At 41.9% G+C, this 18,884-nt stretch overlaps 1 protein-coding gene across 1 annotated transcript in view; it reads right to left on the bottom strand.

Annotated features, from left to right (window-relative positions):
* The window catches only part of akap6 (A kinase (PRKA) anchor protein 6), a 235,522-nt gene that overhangs the window by 184,161 nt on the left and 32,477 nt on the right, over window positions 1-18,884 (bottom strand). Inside the window, exons 6-9 of the mRNA XM_038728683.1 lie at window positions 16,804-17,160; window positions 15,591-15,731; window positions 15,312-15,470; window positions 14,970-15,230 (exon numbers count right to left, since the gene is read on the bottom strand). Coding sequence (XP_038584611.1) covers window positions 14,970-15,230; window positions 15,312-15,470; window positions 15,591-15,731; window positions 16,804-17,160 — 918 coding nt within the window. The remainder of the gene's footprint in view (window positions 1-14,969; window positions 15,231-15,311; window positions 15,471-15,590; window positions 15,732-16,803; window positions 17,161-18,884) is intronic.

Raw genomic sequence — 18,884 nt, 5'->3', positions numbered from 1 at the left:
CAAATCACCATTACAAACGTGATTTATTTGTTTCCTGGTCAGCTGTCTGAAAAACTTCTCGGATGATTATAGGAAGAGATTCTGGTCGTAACTTAAAGAAACCGAAGTTGACCATTGGTAGGAAGTGACCAGTCTTTGGTGTAAGAGTCACGTGCTTTTTGGCCCCACCCTTTCATCTCAGCCTCCTTCCTAAAAAGTTGTGTTGCTCCAAAACAATTTAAAACTCTCAGAGCTGCAAGAGGTGCTGTCACTTCAACATCAATATATAACTTCATTTGGTAAAAACAAAGATATTAAATGAATGCATAATAATAAACTAATACTGTGTGCTGTAATGAGCAGCAAGAGGTAAAACACATACCATACATAGTTTATTTTCATTTATTAAATCAAATCTGTTCTCGATACCATTCAGTATCTGAGCGGTTTTGCATCTCTTGTATATTCTACCAGTCTGTGGTTTCAGCGGGCAGATGCTTCCACAGAGAAAAGCACTGCGAACACAAACACACAAAGGTCAGCGTGGAGCTGCAACCTGGATTTTATGTAGTCTGGATACAATCCAGCCACAGAGAGCGTGCGGGCAACACACAAAGACAGAGAGAGAGAGAGAGAGAGAGAACGGGAAAGTCATTTACATAAAACTGACATACATACAGCAACGTGAGCTCTTAAATTCATTCTTTCCAGTCAGACCTCAAACATCCCATCCGAATAACAAGCGCAACTGTGACAGCAGATCATCAAGAAGACAATTCTAATATTTTATACATCGAATGTTGTTTTCATATCTTTCACTGAGAGCCATCTAGAAAACTAATGGCAGAGTGAAGGAGGCTGCGGCGAGAAGGTAAATCTGATGGAAATGACTTGCCACATGTGTGCATCCATGCTTACACCTCGCCTACAAATCGCTGCATCGGATCTGTGTGTGAGTGTGTGTGTGTGTGTCTTCGTATGGGGATAGGTGAGCCTGCTCGCCTGTAATGATCCAGAGTGTGTGTGTGTTTGTGCACATCTTATACGCTTTAGAAGTGTTTACGTGTTTGTGTATAACGTGTGAGATGCAAACCTTGACCGATTGAGCTGCAGTATGTTAATTACAACCACGGACCTTAAAGAATTTTTAAAAACATCAATATGATTCCGTCCATCTCTGCACCGCTCATTATGGAGGAGAGATGGAAATCAAAAAAGTATTGATGTGAGGAGAGGAAGAGAAGGGCGGGGAGTGTAGGAGGAGGAAGAGGAGGAGAGGTGAGGAATGGCAAGGAAAGGAGATTAAAGGAGGGGAAGGAAAGAAGAGAGCAGATGGGACTAGAGGAAATGAAAGAGAAGGAAAGGAAAGATGACAAGAGGAGAGGGAGAAAGGAAAGGAGAGAAGTGGGAAAAACAAAAGGAACGGGACGGAGAGAAGACTAGAGGGAAAAAAGGAAATGAAAAGAAAGGAGAGCAGAGGAAGGGAAAGGAAAAAAGTTTAAATGCAAAATATTAGAGGACAGGAAAGGAAATTAAACTTAGGAAAGGATTAGGGGAAAGGAGAAAGGAAGGCAAAGGTGAAGAGCAGATTAAAGGGGAGGATGGAAGGAAGGAAAGAAAGAAAGGAAAGGTTAGAGGGAAGGAAAGAGAAGGGAAGGAAACATGACAAGAGGAGAGGGAGAAAGGAAAGGAGAAAAGTGAAGGAAAACAAAAGGAATGGGAAGGAAAGAAGACTGGAGGGGTAGAAAGGAATCGAAAAGAATGGAAAGCAGAGGAAAGGAAAGGAAAAAAGTTTATGTGCAAAATATTTGAGGACAGGAAAGGAAGTTAAACTTAGGAAAGGATTAGAGGAAAGGAGAAAGGAAGGCAAGGATGAAAAGCAGATTAAAGGGGAGGGTGGAAGGAAGGGAAGGAAAGGTAAGACGAAAGGAGCGAAAAAGAAAGGTGAAAGAAGGAATGAAAAGGGAAAGAAAGATGAGAGGAGTAAAGGAGGGAAGAGGAACAGATTGAGAGAAAAACGATGAAGAGTACGAGAAGTACAGATGAGACGAGAGGTTAAGCTTGAGAAGAAACGCAGCGAATAAGGGGAGAAGAAGTGGATAGCGAAGGACAGAGGAGGAAGAGGATGTAGGCGTGAACAGCAGCAGGGGGAGCGCCGTTGGTTTGGATATCGACCAGCATGCACTGGGCTGCTTACGGCTGCTTTGATGTCTCTAAACCAGTAAGGCTCCTGAGGGGAAGAAAGGCCTGCTGGGAGCTGAAACGCCTGATCTGATCCTCTGCCGCCTGGATAACCGCCTCTGATATCTGCTTCATCTCTTCCTCCTGTGGTTCAGCTCTTCACCACTGGATAATTACCGTTCAGCTGACGGGGCTTTCTGAAGGACGACGCTGATGGATTCGGACTCAAACTCCCGGCAGACGATGTTTGGCTTCGATGATTAATATGTTACGGGCAAAAGGTCTGATTCTTATGCCTCCAGAGCACAAGCCAAACACAAGCGTAAGGATAGAACTGCTGGGAGTGAGAGCAGCATGGCTGCTCAGGTGTTTATTATCTTACAGCTTAGTTAATAAGGGGGTCGGCATTAGCTCAGTCCCTGGGAACTTTGCTTAAAGACCGGAGGTTGCCGGTTCGAGTCCACTGCTGAAGGTCCCTGTTCCTAACTTGGATGGGCAGAGAACAAATTCCACATGTAATTATACTGTGTATAAAATTATATATGACCAAATAAAGTTGATTATTTCATTACTGTAAACTCACATAGAAGCCGGATTTTAAATGATAATCCAACATTGATGGGGGGTGGAAATACTTGTACTCCCATTTCAGTGTATTAGTACAAAAATGCCAAGCTAGGTTTGAGGTAATTTGCTGAACACTGTTACGGTTTGTCCACCTGACAGCTGTTTAATGTCCTGCTCAGTAGTCACAAAATACAAACAAATCTATTGTTTGTTCTGTTATGTGTGTATTTACACTATATAGACAAAAGTACTGGGACACCCATGTCTAAGAAAATCTGTAAAGGGAAATCTTAACGCTCCAGCAGACAATCTTAGAAAACAGTTCTTCAAACAGTTTGTGTTTGGTCTTTTCCTCTTGCAATATGACAACGCCCCCGTGCACAAAGCCAGCTCCATAAAGAAATGGTTTTCCCAGTTTGGTGTGGAAGAACTTGACTGGCCCGCACAGAGCCCTGACCTCGACCCTATCCAGCACCTTTGGGAGGAACTAGAACGGACACTGCGAGCCAGGCCTTCCAGTCCAACATCGTTGTCCGACCTTACAAATGCTCTTCTGGCAAAAATTCCTACAGACAAAACTCCAAAATCTTGTAGAAAACCTTCCCAGAAGAGCCCAGAAGAAGCCAATATATCGCTATATTTTTTTTCTAAACGTAGTCCAGACAAATTCAGAATCATTTTCACTAATTCCATCCGAATTCATTTACTCTTAAGCACCCGTCAATGAAACGATGGACCAAACAATTTCCTTTTTCTGGAAGTCTGCTCTAAAGGGGTAGGCTTTTTATAGTTTTTCCACAAACTACAATTCATCTGTTGTTTGTCTTGTAAAAAAAGAGCAAATAAAATCACACACTGAGGGAGGATATTGCGTCCATGTGTCCTTCCTCCACCACCCCCAGCCAATCCTAGCCCATTTTTATTCCAAGGGCATCAAGTAGCTACGCTTTGTCACGTCTTTCGGCGTCTGGTACCAACGCACACGGCAGCGTTTAGCGCCGTAGTTCAACGCACAGGGGGAAGCCCTTTCGCATCACTGTTCAACACGAAAAGTAGGCCCGGTATTAATAACAGAAAAGTCAGAGTAAGGAGATGGTTGGGGTGGAGAGATGGGTCAGAAACCGCGCTTTTACCCGAGTGATGTTGACCGTGGAGCCCTACGCGTGCAAAAGCAACGCTAAAGGGTACCTAAGGCATGGTCTTGACCAAGCGTCCATATGGGACGTGTTTTCCTATCGCCACAGAGCAAATAAAAAACTTTCAATTTGAAACAGCAAAACAGAGACTTGCACAGCTGACCTTTATCTTACCTAAAAGTGGACTTTATTTGGCTCTGTATTTGCCATAGGTCTTAATTTTCCACTTCTCTTATACAGGATAGTAGTAGTGTTTCCATCTTTGCTGCCACTTATTATGCTTAATACACATTTCTACCAAATTCCTACCTACAAAGCTCATTTTAAAGGCAGCAGCCTCACAGCGATCCAAGAACAGCCAAATGTAGGCAAATGAAAATAAGTGAATAAAACAACACAGCAGAGTGGCGAGTGTGACGTGACTGTTGTTGTTGTTGTTGCACTGTGGAAACTATGTCGAACTTTCCATGCGATCCATTAACGTAGATGCTTCACAGATATTTAGAACATTATACTGAATTTACCACAACAGGTAAACATAAAGAAAGTCTCAATGAAGTAAATATAGGCCAATAATATGCAGCTATTTTATTATGATGCAACTTAATTCAGATTTTGTGGTGCTTAATTTATCTTGCCTGCCATTTATTTGTTTTAATGATGAAATTGAAAACCTCTTCATCTTGACATGAACCTGAAGCTAACAGAATCTGTTGGCGCTGATGGGAAATGCAAATAGTTTTTTGGACGACTGAGGCGGCAGTTCAACAACATTTCTGCACCTGCTGAAGGTAAAGACCAGAACAAATTGCAAAATGATTTTCTGTGCAGGGTTCCACAAACATTTTGGGGGATTGAGGTGAGAGAGCTAATTTCCACAGCAGGCTCAATTATTAGTTTGACTACGTGAACATGTCACACCAAACACTGCTGGTCCGAAAGGAAAGAACTGGAGGGGAGGAAAGTTTCCCTGGAAATTCATTAAAATCCATTTTAATAGAAAACATGGAACCTGAGCTGCTGATTTTTTGGGTACAATGTGGACGAGAGAGGACTGCAGCTTCCGCCACCCACGTTTATATTTTCTGCTTTAATTTTCTTTTTATTTATTTATTATTATGAAACTTAAAGTAGCTTTAGATGAACATCTGTAATAAAGAAGAAAGAGTGGGAACAGCAAGGTGAAAAGACAGCGATAAAAAGAGAGCGACAGAGACACGGCCGTCCGTCACACCTGGCTGCGTCCCTGAGATTGTCCCCGGGAGACCCCTCCACTACCAGCTGTCTGTTGCTGTGGGGAACGAGTCATCTCCAAAGCCCCACAACCTCAACGTAATCAATCACACACATGCAGCTGCTGATATTCCTGCCATTTAACATTTTTAAACTTAATTATATCCCCCCAGATGTATGCATTGTTTTATTCTGCTGTTCTTTATCTGCTTTTTTCCCTATTTTCTCTGCTAAACCTTGTGATACTTTTAAGAAAGGTGCTATATAAATAAAGTTTTATATTATTATAATCTGTTTTATTTTACTGTAAGAGGTTCATGTCAGTTTAACTTTAAGTTCAGTGTTTCCCCCCTATATCAGGAGCTGCAGTGCGCCGATGCTGAATTGTGACCACCGTTACTAAAATTTCCCGCACTCATTATTATATCAATGCGCTGCTAATTTTCACTCGCACTGTGCGAGCATGGTAACACTCATCGCTCGGCGTGCCTCCTCTCTCCTTGTTCTTCACAGTACATCTACGAGACAGGTGCTGTAACAAGAGCAGTGTAACTCCGAATCGACGGTGAGTGTCGGTTACGGCGTGTCAGCTTCTAAAGACCAAGAACAGTCTGTCTGTTTCCCCAAATGCTGGAAAAGTGAAGCAGGTTTGCGCTTGCAAACATCTCCCCTCTCTTTCAGACTGCACGGCTGAGCAGTCTACAGTAGGCTGCGTCTTTTGGCTGCAATGTAACCTAACATTCCCTCAATTTATAGAAAGTAACTGGTGTATTTTATCACTACTTACTTGTCCAGTGTTGAGAACATCAGGTACAAACTTAGACTAAACTGGCGTGGCCTGCATCTCTGTCCTGTACAGACTGATTCAATTATTTTTCAGTTTTCAATCGAGTCTGAAAAAGTGGTTGTTAGGAAAAGAAAGGACGGAGGTGACTGGAGGACGTGAGGTTAGTAAAGCAAATTAGTGATGCAAACTAGTCCTATTAAGCTGATGAGGAGACGTTTCTTTTGAGATTTTAAAGCACCTCAGAAGGGAGGAGGTTTCTCATGTTGCCTATTTTTTTTTTATATTAATGTCTACAGATAAATGTCAAAAGGCAAACATGAACACTGGTATCTATAAAGATTCTGAGGTTATATTAACAGAGTTTTAGGGGGTGATGCCCAAAACATGCTGTGGAGAGCAGCACCCAAATCTAAAGGTTGTTGTTCCTCCCCAGTAGGCTGATCTTTGGCTGTTGTTTATTTATTATCTGCTCGAGCTTTTCCAACTATTTGTTCAGAGATATGGTGAAAATAATGGCCCAGTATGATGTCAAATTACATATTTTTCATTGGAAAACATACAATTTTCTTTATTAGTGGACATGTTAAACCTGTATTTCGTATCTGGAAAGTTCGTACAAAGTTTCTGCGTCTATGTCTGTCAGCTTTATCTTTACATTCTCCTTAACCTCCTTAATCTATAGAAACACAAAAGAAGAGAATAACACCCCTCTTCCTCCTCCATCTCTCTCTCTTATTTTCTTATACCCTTTGCTGTCGGTCGGCGTCCCCTCCCCCCCGCCGGGCCAATCAGACGAGTGTTGATCTGAGTCTGTTGTCTGTCTGTCTCCCACTGCTCGCAGATAGGCCGGCGTGCCGCAGAGCCGCCAAACACACAGACACCTCACACTGAGGACGCCGACGCCGGCTGAGACAGCACATACAATGTGATCACATGACGTGTAGGACACTTATCTAACTGATGGACTGTTTCTCTGCTTTTCTTTACTTCTATTTTGTTTCCAGGAAATTTCAATGCACTTCAGGAGTCATATCCCATACAGGGCAATTAGGAACTTTGGTCTCTGTGTATGTGCATTTCCTGCGTCGGGCTCATGAACTTTTAATGAAACAAGCTGCGGATTTACGTGACGCGGACACAAATTATGTGAGGGTCTGTTCCAACATTACAAATGAGGAGGTCAAGGTCGAGACAACAGCGTCTAGACAGTCAAAAGAGGGAGAAAAAGTCTTGGGTAAAATATTCATGTCCAACAGCAAAGGCGGTGTGAGGAAACAATAAGAGAAGGTAAAGGTCTGATACGGAGGAAGGTTAAAACAAGAATTATTTCTGTCGTGTTGATCCACTTTAAGAGTTATCTTTGTTGGAACAAGAAGATGATGTCACCATTCTTGATCCCGCCTATAAAGCTCTGATTGGCTCCCATTACAATGGAGGTGAAGGGAATTTTGTTTGCAGAACCGACAAGTGACAAATTCAACAGCAAAATGTCTTTCCTGAAACAGTGTGACAGTTACTCTGAATACTCCACGCAACACACTAGGGCTGAAAGATTAATCGTTTTCAAATTGAAATTGCGATGACCTATTGTTACAGTCCTACTGACCAATCAGAGCGGAGCACAGGGCGTGTACATTTTACAGCAACCAACGAAACTAGAGGAAAACGTGTTAATGGCGTTTCGCCTGCCTGATTTTGCTGACTTGTTCAGATTTTGTTGATTTGTTCAGTTGTCCTCAATGTTTGTGCTTTAACTATGGTTAAGTAGCTTCATAGTTATATTGTTTATTTTTTTGTCTGTTTTAACTGTGTTTATTGTTCGATCGGGAGTCTGCACAGGGTGTTTTACTCGAAAATCGACCGGATTCTCTTCGCCGTTCTGTGTCTGACTTCCTGCCTGGTTCATCTGATCTGTGCTGCTTGACGCTCAAATTCATGCCTTTGAGCGTTGACGAAAGCTGGACATGAAACTTCAACATAACTTGCAACGTAACTTCTGCACTTTGGGATTTTGGGCCCTGGGTTTGAAGCCAGTAGACCCCTTGTAGTAATCCGTCCCTGCAGAGGGCCCCTCATCATATATTTCGCACACGGGGCACCTTTGAGGCCACTTCACAGCATTTCGTCACATAAAGGGGCACCCTAGAGGGCACATTATCTTGTTTTATTTATGAAAAGGGCATTCAAGAGGGCACATTTGTTGCATTTTTTTCGGACATGGGGGAACTGGTGACTGGACATATAATTTACTAACTCAAAAAATGTTAGTTAGTGTTGAGTAACTGTTTAAGATCATGAAAATAACATAATAACAGCTAAATCAAGTCCAGACTTCATTCTTTGTCTTTCTTCTAGTAGAAAACACTGGACGTTGGAGGTGGGGGAAAAAATGTCTGCAGCTACCCTGATCTATTCTACTGACAGCGAATGTAACTGATTTCCTCTCCCATAAAGTTCAGATATGAGATTCTATTACATCCAACTCAGTTCTTCTCCACTCTAATCAAATCTTCTCGCCTCCCACAACAAACACGACCAAGTCCTTTTCCCCCCGAGGAGACAAGACTTCTTGGACAGATTATATTCTGTCCTGGCTCCTGGATTTGATTCATTTCTGCTCCACCAGTGATCTTTCCTCTCTCTCTCCTCCCCAGACAGATGATTTTTCCATTCTATGTTATTCTGCTCTGTTGTATTCAGCAGAGACTCTCTGCGGAGAGACAGAATGTCATCCTCCACACTGAGGCTCTTCTCCTCTCTTCACTTCCTCAATTAGGCAGCTCATCCATCGCCATGATTACATGCTGCTAATTAAGCAGCTAATCAGCTAATTACCCAGGAGCAGAGAGGAATGAGGAGTGAGTGTGTGTGTGTGGTTAACACAAGGTGTCATGTGTGACACATCGGGGAATAACTCCTGATAGATTTGAATGCTTTATGTTTTATATTTCAGGATTTGGGGAGGGTTTTTGTAATGTTAACTATCTGTTAATGTTAATTTATCAATGTGTGCTTATTCCTGTAATCCTTAAGGGACATGTTTGTTTTTTTTTACAACGACTATATGAACACGGAACTGAAAACAGTGAGTGACAGAGGGGGTCTGAATGACTCAGGGGAAGCTGCACAGGGCCTTGAACGTGCCACGGATTATAGAAACTTGTGTCTGAGACGTTCGGGGCAAACTTTCTACGAGCGTCCAAACTTTCTGCTGCTGACCTCACACTGGTTTTACTGCCTGACGTGCTGTCTTTTTTTCCCGATGAGGAAAGAACTATTGACTATAAATTACTTGATTACTTTATTGTGATGTATTATAATAATTTTATGTGACATAACTGGAAAGTCCAAATATGAACACAGTTTTGTCAGTGTGCAGATTTTACTGAAATATCAGAAGACAAATAATGAAAGTTCACTTAGAAACATAGAAAACGGCAATAAGTGTGTGACTGTTTCAGCTCTTTGGGCCTAAATTAATAATAATCAGTAATAAGAAAGTGCAGCAGAGAAAATGATGAATATGAATCACTTTTTATTGGTAATGAAGTAAGATGGAAGGTTATGATGGTTATGATGGAAACTTTTATGATGTTTAAGTCTGAATGTGAAAAGTTGATATAACTATATTATCACCTACAAGCTATTGTTTTAAAGTCGCTGTGCAGTTTTCAGCGGTGAGATTTCAGATTGCAATCGCTACCTGTCCAAGCGTGTAATCGCGTACTCGCCCAACGTCGATCTGATTCTTCTTTGGCCTGACGGGCTTCAGCACATGAAAGATATTTGTTGTTTTTTATCCTTACTTGGAGTTTGTGTTGAAGCCTGTGTTTCGCAAGGAAGCCAGTCGTTTTTTTGGTGTTAGATGAACCCATATTGTTGGTTTTCTGGTAAGAGGCTCGACAGCACGCGTGAACGCCACAGCCTACATGAACCAGTGGACTTTGCAAACATTTCTTACCCGATATCTACACATAGGATAGCAGCACACAGGCCGTCAGAGGGAACCGAGAAAGACAGCTTTTTTGTGAGGTTACAAGCCTCAATTTTGTTTACATGATCATGTTCAAATCGATCTAAAATAAAAACTACAATAGCTAGAGCATTCATTCTATTTGCAGCTGAAAGATAATGTTTTTGTCTTTTGCGCCCTCCCGTTGTCTGCTCGCGATGATGTCATCCCGTTAAGTTGATTCCGGTAGAAGATGGCGTGAAAACTCTAGGTGGCGCTAGAGGTTTTCCCCGAACTGGCCGCGGTAGCCCTTTGTTTACATTATACTTTTTAAATTGATCTAAAATAAAAACCATAATAGCTAGAGCATTCATTCTTTTTGCACCAGAAAACTAAGGCTTCTGTCACTCAAGTTATCATATTGAACGCTTGTGGTGACGTCATTACGTTTTGTAACATGCGGTGAAAATAACGACGTCATTTTGTTCTTCTTTCTACATTTAGAAATGTTTTGGATCAATTGTGTTTATTTTGTAGAATTTTATGAGAAAACATGCTTGATTGTTTTTTTTTAATCACACAATTTCAATACTTTTATCAATTATTATGGTTTATTGACTTACATAACCTTTTAGCTGAGGTAGCACAGATTTTATGGATATGAAGCATTTCAAGATACTCCAAGAAATGACATCACAATAGGCAAAAATACCAGAGTAGGCACTGGCGGACCATTTGTATTGCTTAGTTCAAAGGTCACTGATTTATCATTAGAAACACATTCTGTCTACAAACAAGCTTTACCCAAACCCACAGTACTTTACTTCAAAGATCCAAAATAAGAACCACATGTCAGGATGAATTTTTGGTCAGTGTTATACACAGCCTACCTTTTGGTTTTATTTGAGAACAATGAGTTACTTTGGTATTTTAATAAACAATGGATTCATCTCAGCCCTCAGCATTATATATCAGGCCACCTCAAAATTATTAATCTCTCTACAGTGAAGGCAAAGCCATAAAAATCATCTTTCAGCATTACATAGCTTTAATTAGGAGTTGGAAGAGGCGGATCTAGAAAGTCTACATGTGAATTAAACTGTCAAACTTGCCAAAATGTTTTCCCAAACGTATGCTACTGAAGAAAGTTAAATAAAATAGTTAGCTGAGATTCCCCACATGGTCTACTGTTAGTCAGGCCGCTTTAAATAGGGATTAAAATATTTCCACAACACGAAAGGACAGAGAGCGAAAGAGCATGGGACAGCTTTGACATTTCATCAGTCAAATCATCATTAACTCTGAATATTAATGTGGGCGATTTGATTTGAGTTTGGCAATATGGAAGACACTGATGAGGGGATCAAACTCACAACCTTCCGGGTCACTGATCCCTACTTCCAAGGACGTCCCCTCTCTCGGGCGGTCCTTTAATTCACAGATTGATCCTGGCGTATCCCGCCCATCCTCACTGATAATCTTATTCCAGCGGTCTGATTCTGTCTGTGGGCTCCTGACCCGGCTTACACCAGATAAGACAGATATGCTGAACTTCATTGATCCCCGAGGGGAAACTGGGATGTTACAGCAGCAAAGTAAAATGCTGGGGGAGTAAAAGGTGTTCAGGATTACAATATTAAGGCAATAAAGGTAAGAGAGTGAAATAAACGTGAATAAAATAAAACAATAAAAAATATTAGAGGAGGTGGCAGAGCTTCTTTATAGCACTAATTAAACGAGCAGTCATGAGGAGAACGAATCCCCAGAGCTATTGACATTTCGCCATATTCGATATGACAGATATGACTGATTAGTTCACTGGGCAGCCTCATCAATAATCCGCCTGCCAATCAAACGTGACCTTTAGAAGTGAGGTGATGAATTAACGGGGCCACGGGACGATCCGATACCAGCCCTCCAATCCATCAAGACGGCTGCAGTGAAAGGAGGAAAGCGGCGTTGTGTTGTGGCGATTTGGGTTCAACTTGTCGTACTTTGTCACATAAAAGTACTGAGAGGTGGCTCTGCTGCAGAAACATGCGAATGCAGCTACACCGGTGTCCAGTTACTGAGGTTTTAAGGTGAGACTCCAGAGTTCAAAATTATGATTTTGTTTCAAATTTCAAAGTTATTTTGCAACTATTATTACCATATTTTCATAAAATCTACAAAACAATCTTAAATAATATATATACGATATTTTTGGTATATTTTACACCAAGTTTATCAACTTTAGATCGCTTAAATTTCATCTTTGTTAGCACTTTCCAAGTAAAAGTTAGACCAGTCTGTTTAAAACTCTCTCCATGTTGAATCATATATCATTTGAAAGTTTGTTTTCTAGAGCACAATGTTAGCTAGTCCATGTATCATTTCTATAAGAGAAGTGTGTTTCTATTGTGTTGGCTAATCTTTGTAAATGCTCTGTACTTGTATAGCCACTCAAAGCACTTTTACACTACATCTCATTCACACACATTCATTCACTGAGCTTAAGTGCTCAAACAGAAATTAACATTCACACATTCACAGCCACCAGAGGCAATTCAGGGGTTCAGTATCTTGCCCAAGGACACTCCGACATGCAGCCTGGATGAGCCAGAGTTCAAACCGCCGACCTTCCGATTAACGGGCAACCCGCTCTATCTGAGCCACAGCCGCCCCTTCCCTTTAACAGCCGTTTCTCAAAATGACATGTTTCCTGTACTCCAAGTCATTTTCCTGGCTCTTCAAAGCAGTTAGAGCATCGTAATTTTACACACTCTTTCTCATGTCTTAAAGCAAGACCTCATTTTTTAGAAATATCTTTATCATTCTCATTTTGTGTGGCATTTTATCTGTAAACTTGAGGGGTAAAAAAGTGTCCCTGAGACATATGGACTGGTATATTTTCAATAAATCCATGAAAAAACAACATATATTAGATAAACTGTTCTGTAAATGTCTGGCCATTTGGTATATTATCACAATAAAACAAAAAAAATGTATCTGTGTTTTATCAATGTGCTGGAAAATGGATATGTGTAATATGCAAATCAGTGCATATTTAATGAATAAATACCTCATTTGCATATTAACCAATTAAATACATAAAATTATATTTAAAAAAACAAATATATAAAGTTTCATTGTGATATATGGGAAACAACTGACTGTTATGTACTGTACCTTCTGACAGCCATATTGGAGGTCCAGTGCTTACTGTAGGTGGAAGTAGTGAGACAGCAAAACCTCTTTAGGAAGAAGTTGGGGTTGCCGGTTAAGGCTCGTGCAGACTTGCCGTCTTGTGACGCGAGTCTTGAAGTCGTTGTGGCGTTCATGCTACGTGACTGATCGATGACAGGGGGTCACACACTACGCGAGCTGACAGCGGCTGTGTCACCCGACGCTGGTCTCCAAACCACGTTTTGTCAAGAAAACACACGTGAAATGTGAAACAGGAAATGACGCGAACCTACACACGAAACAGCTGTTTGTTATTATAAAGACTATAAAGACACAGACTGTGGGTGAAAGGATGGATCAGCACACGCAGGGACTGTCTGAGCTACAGAGAGAGCTGGAGGTAAGTAAAAAGTGTTTTGCAATGAAAAAGTAGCTGCCTGCTCTTATTGGCTGGATGTGGATGCTGAGTCGATATTTGGCGTGCTAGATATCTGGCTTGTGTCGGCGATGTGTCAGAGATGTGTGGGGGAGCTGTTTTGACGAGTCCTTGAGTAGATCACACATAACGACTGGTGACCGCTGATCGATCGCTGATCAAAGCCCGACGGTCCCCGAGCTTGCCAACTGGCAAATCTGGCTTAAAATCTTGGCTTTAGAGGTACAAAGTGTATGACTTTGACACAGAAGTTCACAGGTATCTTCTAACCATGACAGCAACTCTTCCTTTACCTTAACTAAGAACTGTTTGTACCTAAAGCTAACTAAACAATAACCACATTTTGATATCGTTTCAATTTTATGGAACCCGGTTCTTGTTAAATTTCGGTTCTGATTCCAACTCATTTCGCCACAAATCTTTAATCTTCGCTCATCTTCCCCTTCATGGCTAAAGTGAAAGGAGTCACTAGGGACTCATCCATCCATCGTCAACCAGGGGGGCTGGAGCCAATCCCAGCTTACGTCGGGCAAAGGGCGGGGTACACCCTGGATAGGTCGCCAATCCACTGCAGGGCCACACATAGACAAAAAACCACTCACACAAGGACAATTTTAGAGATACCAATTAACCTAACCTGATTCAAACCTGCATGGTTTTGGGATGGTGGGAGGAAGCCGGAAAACACCCGGTGAGAACCCATGCGGACACGGGGAGAACATGCAAAGTCCACACAGAAAGGCCTGGAATGACAGGGATTCAACCCACGACGTTCTTGCTGTGAGGCGACAGCGCTAACCACTACATCACTGTGCCACCCTCTCTAGGGAATCGTCTCTAAGAAAAATATACATTTGTAGCCGTCGCACCAAACCTTCTTACTGCAGCTGTTGCATTTTGCTGCGGCGTTCTCTTTTTTTAGTGAAGCTAAGCCAAACTTTGGAGCGTTCGCTGTGGTCCGCCATGGTCCAGGACTGGAAACAGAAGGACCCTCTTCTTCACGCTTTTGTTGACGTAACAAATGACATGAGGTTGGGTCGGCGTAGCAACTCCTGGCAGATGAGTGACACTTTGATGGACTGTAATATGCTCACTGCAGCTCAGTCAGGAGCTGAAATATGCAGAAAGTTAGGAACCGAAAAGCAGAATCCAAACGCACGGGTCTAAACGAATCCGATTTTCTTGGAAATTTGGTAACAGTTCCAACACGATACCCAACCCTATTAAAAATGTTTTATCATTTTTTGTTTTGGCTCATGAACAGTTTCATCCTGACGGGGGTGCAGTATCAGGAAACACTCACGTGGATTGCTTTGAAAGACAAACAACATAATTTGTTGTTTAGTTGTGAGGCCTTGTTGTATATAATAGAGGCTAACTCACCTCTTGTTAGTACAGTTTTATGAAATGAAATGAACCTTCTATACCACTATAGCAACTTTCCTTGTGGAAAGAAATACACCAACAACACTGGTAATCACAACAAAGAGAAAGAGACAGACAGATACAGAAAGATAGAAAGACTGTCCATACCTCTATCTTCTTCCAGACATCGGGGTCTTTGTCCTGACTCTGAATGTCCTCCAGCAGCTGGTGCACCAGGAACGCACCTCCACGCACGTCCACCGAGGGCGCTGTCAGCTGCAGGCGGCGGTCCGCAGACCTCCGTGACTCATCCTCTTCGGACTGCAGATCACTTAACGGACCAGACTCGATGCTTTCGTCCAGCGAGGGAGCAATGTCGCTGGAAGAGGTGGTGCTCAAGCGGCTGACCAGGTTTCGTCTGTACGGAAGCTGAGGGGAGAACATTTATCCTGGATCAGCAAATGTTTCTGAACATTTGTGGAGTAAAAAAACATCTGCTGTGATATATACCAGAGGTGGCAGAGAAGAAGGAAGGTCATCCTCACTCTCCCCTACGCTGCTCACGTTGTCCCCGCTCTCCCCTACGTCCCAGTCTGGGTTGAGCTCCGTCAAATCCCAGTCATCTACATCCTGCAACGCCTCCTGGGTAGAGTCACAGCTGCCGGGCCTCTGCAGGACAAAGTTAAAGTACAAAAATATCAGAGGTAGTGGTGGCTTGTTATTATGCATGGTTACTTTTTCAGATGGAGGAATAAAAAAAAAAAAGGTAATCAATATTTTTCCACTGACCCCTGGGATGGACTGAGCCAGACTTTCCAGTTTCATAGCGAGCATCTCGGTCTTGCGGAGCTGAGCGGGGAGGGCCAGGAACTCCTCTGACCCATACCAGTGCTCCCTGTCTGGGCTGGCTTTTGATGAAACCTGAGCCCCCTGCCGGAGGGGAGGGGAAGAAATAAACATATTATAATAATATTAATCTTTATTTATAGAGCACTGTGTTACAAAGTGCAGCACGAGTCATAAAACCATCTGGTTTAAAAGGAAAACATTTTAAGGGATTATCTGATTCAAACAGAAAAAATGAGCATTGTCGTTTTGAACAGTAACCAACTGCTTAATTTGCAAATGCTTGTGTTGCTAAAATGATAATATGTGGAATTATCCAACATGTTGGCATCAATTGCTCACTCAGATGTAATCACTGATCAAGTAGTTCTTGATTTAAACCCTTACTTTAGCGGCTACTTTAAATACGTCATGGTCTGATTCTGTGAAAATACTGTGAATATTTCAACAATGACAGTTTTATTAGTTTTCTTTTCTTTTTCCTGCTAAACACCTGTATGCTGGATTTTGGAGTTAAATAAGGTATATGTTATTTTCTTAGATATTTAGTGTGTGATTTAATCAGCTATGTACATGTCTATATAGATGCTTAACAATTAATAAGTGCTAAGCTTTGTTGTCCCTGAGCCTCCATCAGTCCATACTCAGAAAAGTAGAAAGTAAAGTAAAGTAAGTAAGTAAAGTTCATTTGTATAGCACCTTTCACAGATAAAAATCACAAAGTGCTTCACAATACAATGTAATAGCATTTAAGGCTTTTAACAACTGCCTGCATGAACAGCTGGTGCAGCCATCAGCCTCTCAAACGTTCTTTTGTTTGTAACACTGCCTTTGTTTTTCACAGGACCGATACGTATATAAATATTCAGAAGGTGCTTGTATTACCCACTTGTAGTTTATTGTGGGAGTTTTGGGGGTGGAATATGTGTGCATATTTTCAAGTTGATTTAAAAAGAGAAATTTGCGTGTGATTGTTTTTTGTCTTATGTAAACTTTTGGTATGGATCCTACACATAGAATTCAGAATTAGTTTGTGTATCCCTGTCCATCTTCAACCTGTATCTGTCTCACATTAATTCACAGAAAACACACACAGAAACACCATTTTAACACAAACACAAGTCTCCAAACTTCCTCGCCCAAACAAAACCCTCACCTTCTGCACCTGGCGCTTCACGATCCAGACCGCCGGCTTGTTGGGAGGCGGTTGGGGGTCTGACTCCTCTCCGGACGCCTCCAGGTCTGAGGAGAGGAACTGCTCCCTCATGGGGGAGGGCAATGAGGAGTCAGAGTCCCCCTCACTGTGCGCATGTGTCTTCTTCAGCGTCCTCTCTATTTGTTTTGATACTTCATCCTGAGACACCGGATCTTGGAGAGGCAGGGGGGCGTTGGTGGTTGGTCTCGCCTCAGATGGGCTCCTCGGGTCGGTCAGCGGCCTCTGTACACTCCCCTGTGAGCGTCCTCCCTGTCTGGAGCTCACAGGGTTTCTCTGGAGGTTGCACCCATTCATGATCTGTTAAGTTAAAGAGAATTTGGGTTAAAGGTGTATTTTTATAGGATGTTCTGATTTTTTGGACAAATTCACTAGAGGTGGAAATAAAATCAAATTTAAAGCGGGTATAAAAACATTATAAACATCTTCTGTAAGGACCCGTCCACATGGAGGTAAGTATTAATTCATATGCAAACATTCACGCTACATACTACAATACCCTTGATTTCTTCAGGGACAGTCCGCGCCACGCTTGCATCAAATTAGCAGAGCCACATCAGCAAACTCAAATGCATATTGCTGTAATAAATGGTTTAAACCCTGACGAGTCTCCTGACTGAAGTAAAGTCATTGTTTTAAAGTACATTCCCCTCCAAAAGTATTGGAACGGTAAGGCAAATTCCTTTGTTTCTGTCTCTGAAGACGTTTGGGTTTAAGATCAAAAGATTGAGACAAGAGTTCAGTATTTCAGCTCTCATTTCCTGATATTCACATCTAGATGTGTTAAACAACTCAGGACAAACCACCGTTTGTTTGAACCCACCCACTTTCAAGTGAACAAAACTATTTGAACACCTGACTGACGGATGTTTCTTGTTGCCCAGTTGTTGCCTTTTAGGTTGATTGTCCAAACATGACTAGTTTAAGTTTTCATCCTTGGTTCAAACCTATAAAGACTGCATTTCCTGTTAAAGAGGATAAACAACATGAAGACCAGAGAGCTGTCTATGGGAGAAAAGCAAGCCACTGTCAAGCTGAGAAAAGAAGGAAAATCGACCAGAGCCACTGGACAAACATTGGGTCCTGAAAAAGAAAGAAACTACTGGTGTCCTGAGCAACAGACGTCCAACAGGTCGGCCAAGGAAAACAACAGTAGCTAATGAGAAATATGGTGAGAGCTGTGAAGAAAACGCCCAAAACATCAGGAAGTGACATCAGCAATGACCTCCACAGTGCAGGGTGAAGGTATCACAATCCACTGTTGGAAGAAGACTCAGAGCAGAAATATAGAGGCCGCACCACAAGATGCAAACCACTCATCAGCAGGAAGAATCGGAAGGCCAGAGTGAAATTTGCAAAGAAGAACAGAGATGAGCCGCAAAAGTTGTGGAACACAATCTGATGGACTGATGAGACCAAGATTAAACTCTAGCAAAGTGATGGAAAGGCCAAAGTGTGGAGAAAGAAAGGAACTGCTTATGATCCGAAGCGTACAAGCTCATCTGTGAAGCACGGTGGAGGTCATGTCACGGCCTGGGCATGCATGGCTGCTTCTGGAACAGGCTCATTAATATTTATTGATGATGTAACTAATGATGGTCGCAGCAGAATGAATTCAGGGGAAAAAGGTTTTAGACTGGCCAAGTCAATCAGCTGACCTTAACCCAACAGAGCTGCATTTCACCTCCTTAAGAGGAGACCGAAGGGAGAAACACCCCAAAACAAACGAGAACTGAAAGAAGCTGCGGTAAAAACCTGGAACAGCATCACAAATGAAGAATGCAACAGTTTGGTGATGTCGATGGGTCGCAGGCTTGAGGCAGTTATTGCAAGACCAAATATTAAATGTTATTTACTTTAAGATTATTTGTTCATATACAATACTTTTGTTCACTTGAAAAATGGGTGGGTTCAAACAAAGGGTTGTACGTCCTGAGTTTTTTTACACATCTAGATGTGAATACCAGGAAATGAGAGCTGAAATTCTGAACTCTTGTCTCATCTTTTGATCTTAAACCCAAATG

Source organism: Micropterus salmoides, unplaced genomic scaffold, assembly GCF_014851395.1.
Source record: "Micropterus salmoides isolate LMB-PRFRI ecotype aquatic unplaced genomic scaffold, ASM1485139v1 Ms_hic_scaffold_19, whole genome shotgun sequence".
In the NCBI taxonomy this organism is placed as follows: Eukaryota; Metazoa; Chordata; class Actinopteri; order Centrarchiformes; family Centrarchidae; genus Micropterus; species Micropterus salmoides.
The sequence above is the reverse complement of the archived record's forward strand: the minus strand, read 5'-3'. Positions and strand labels throughout refer to the sequence as shown.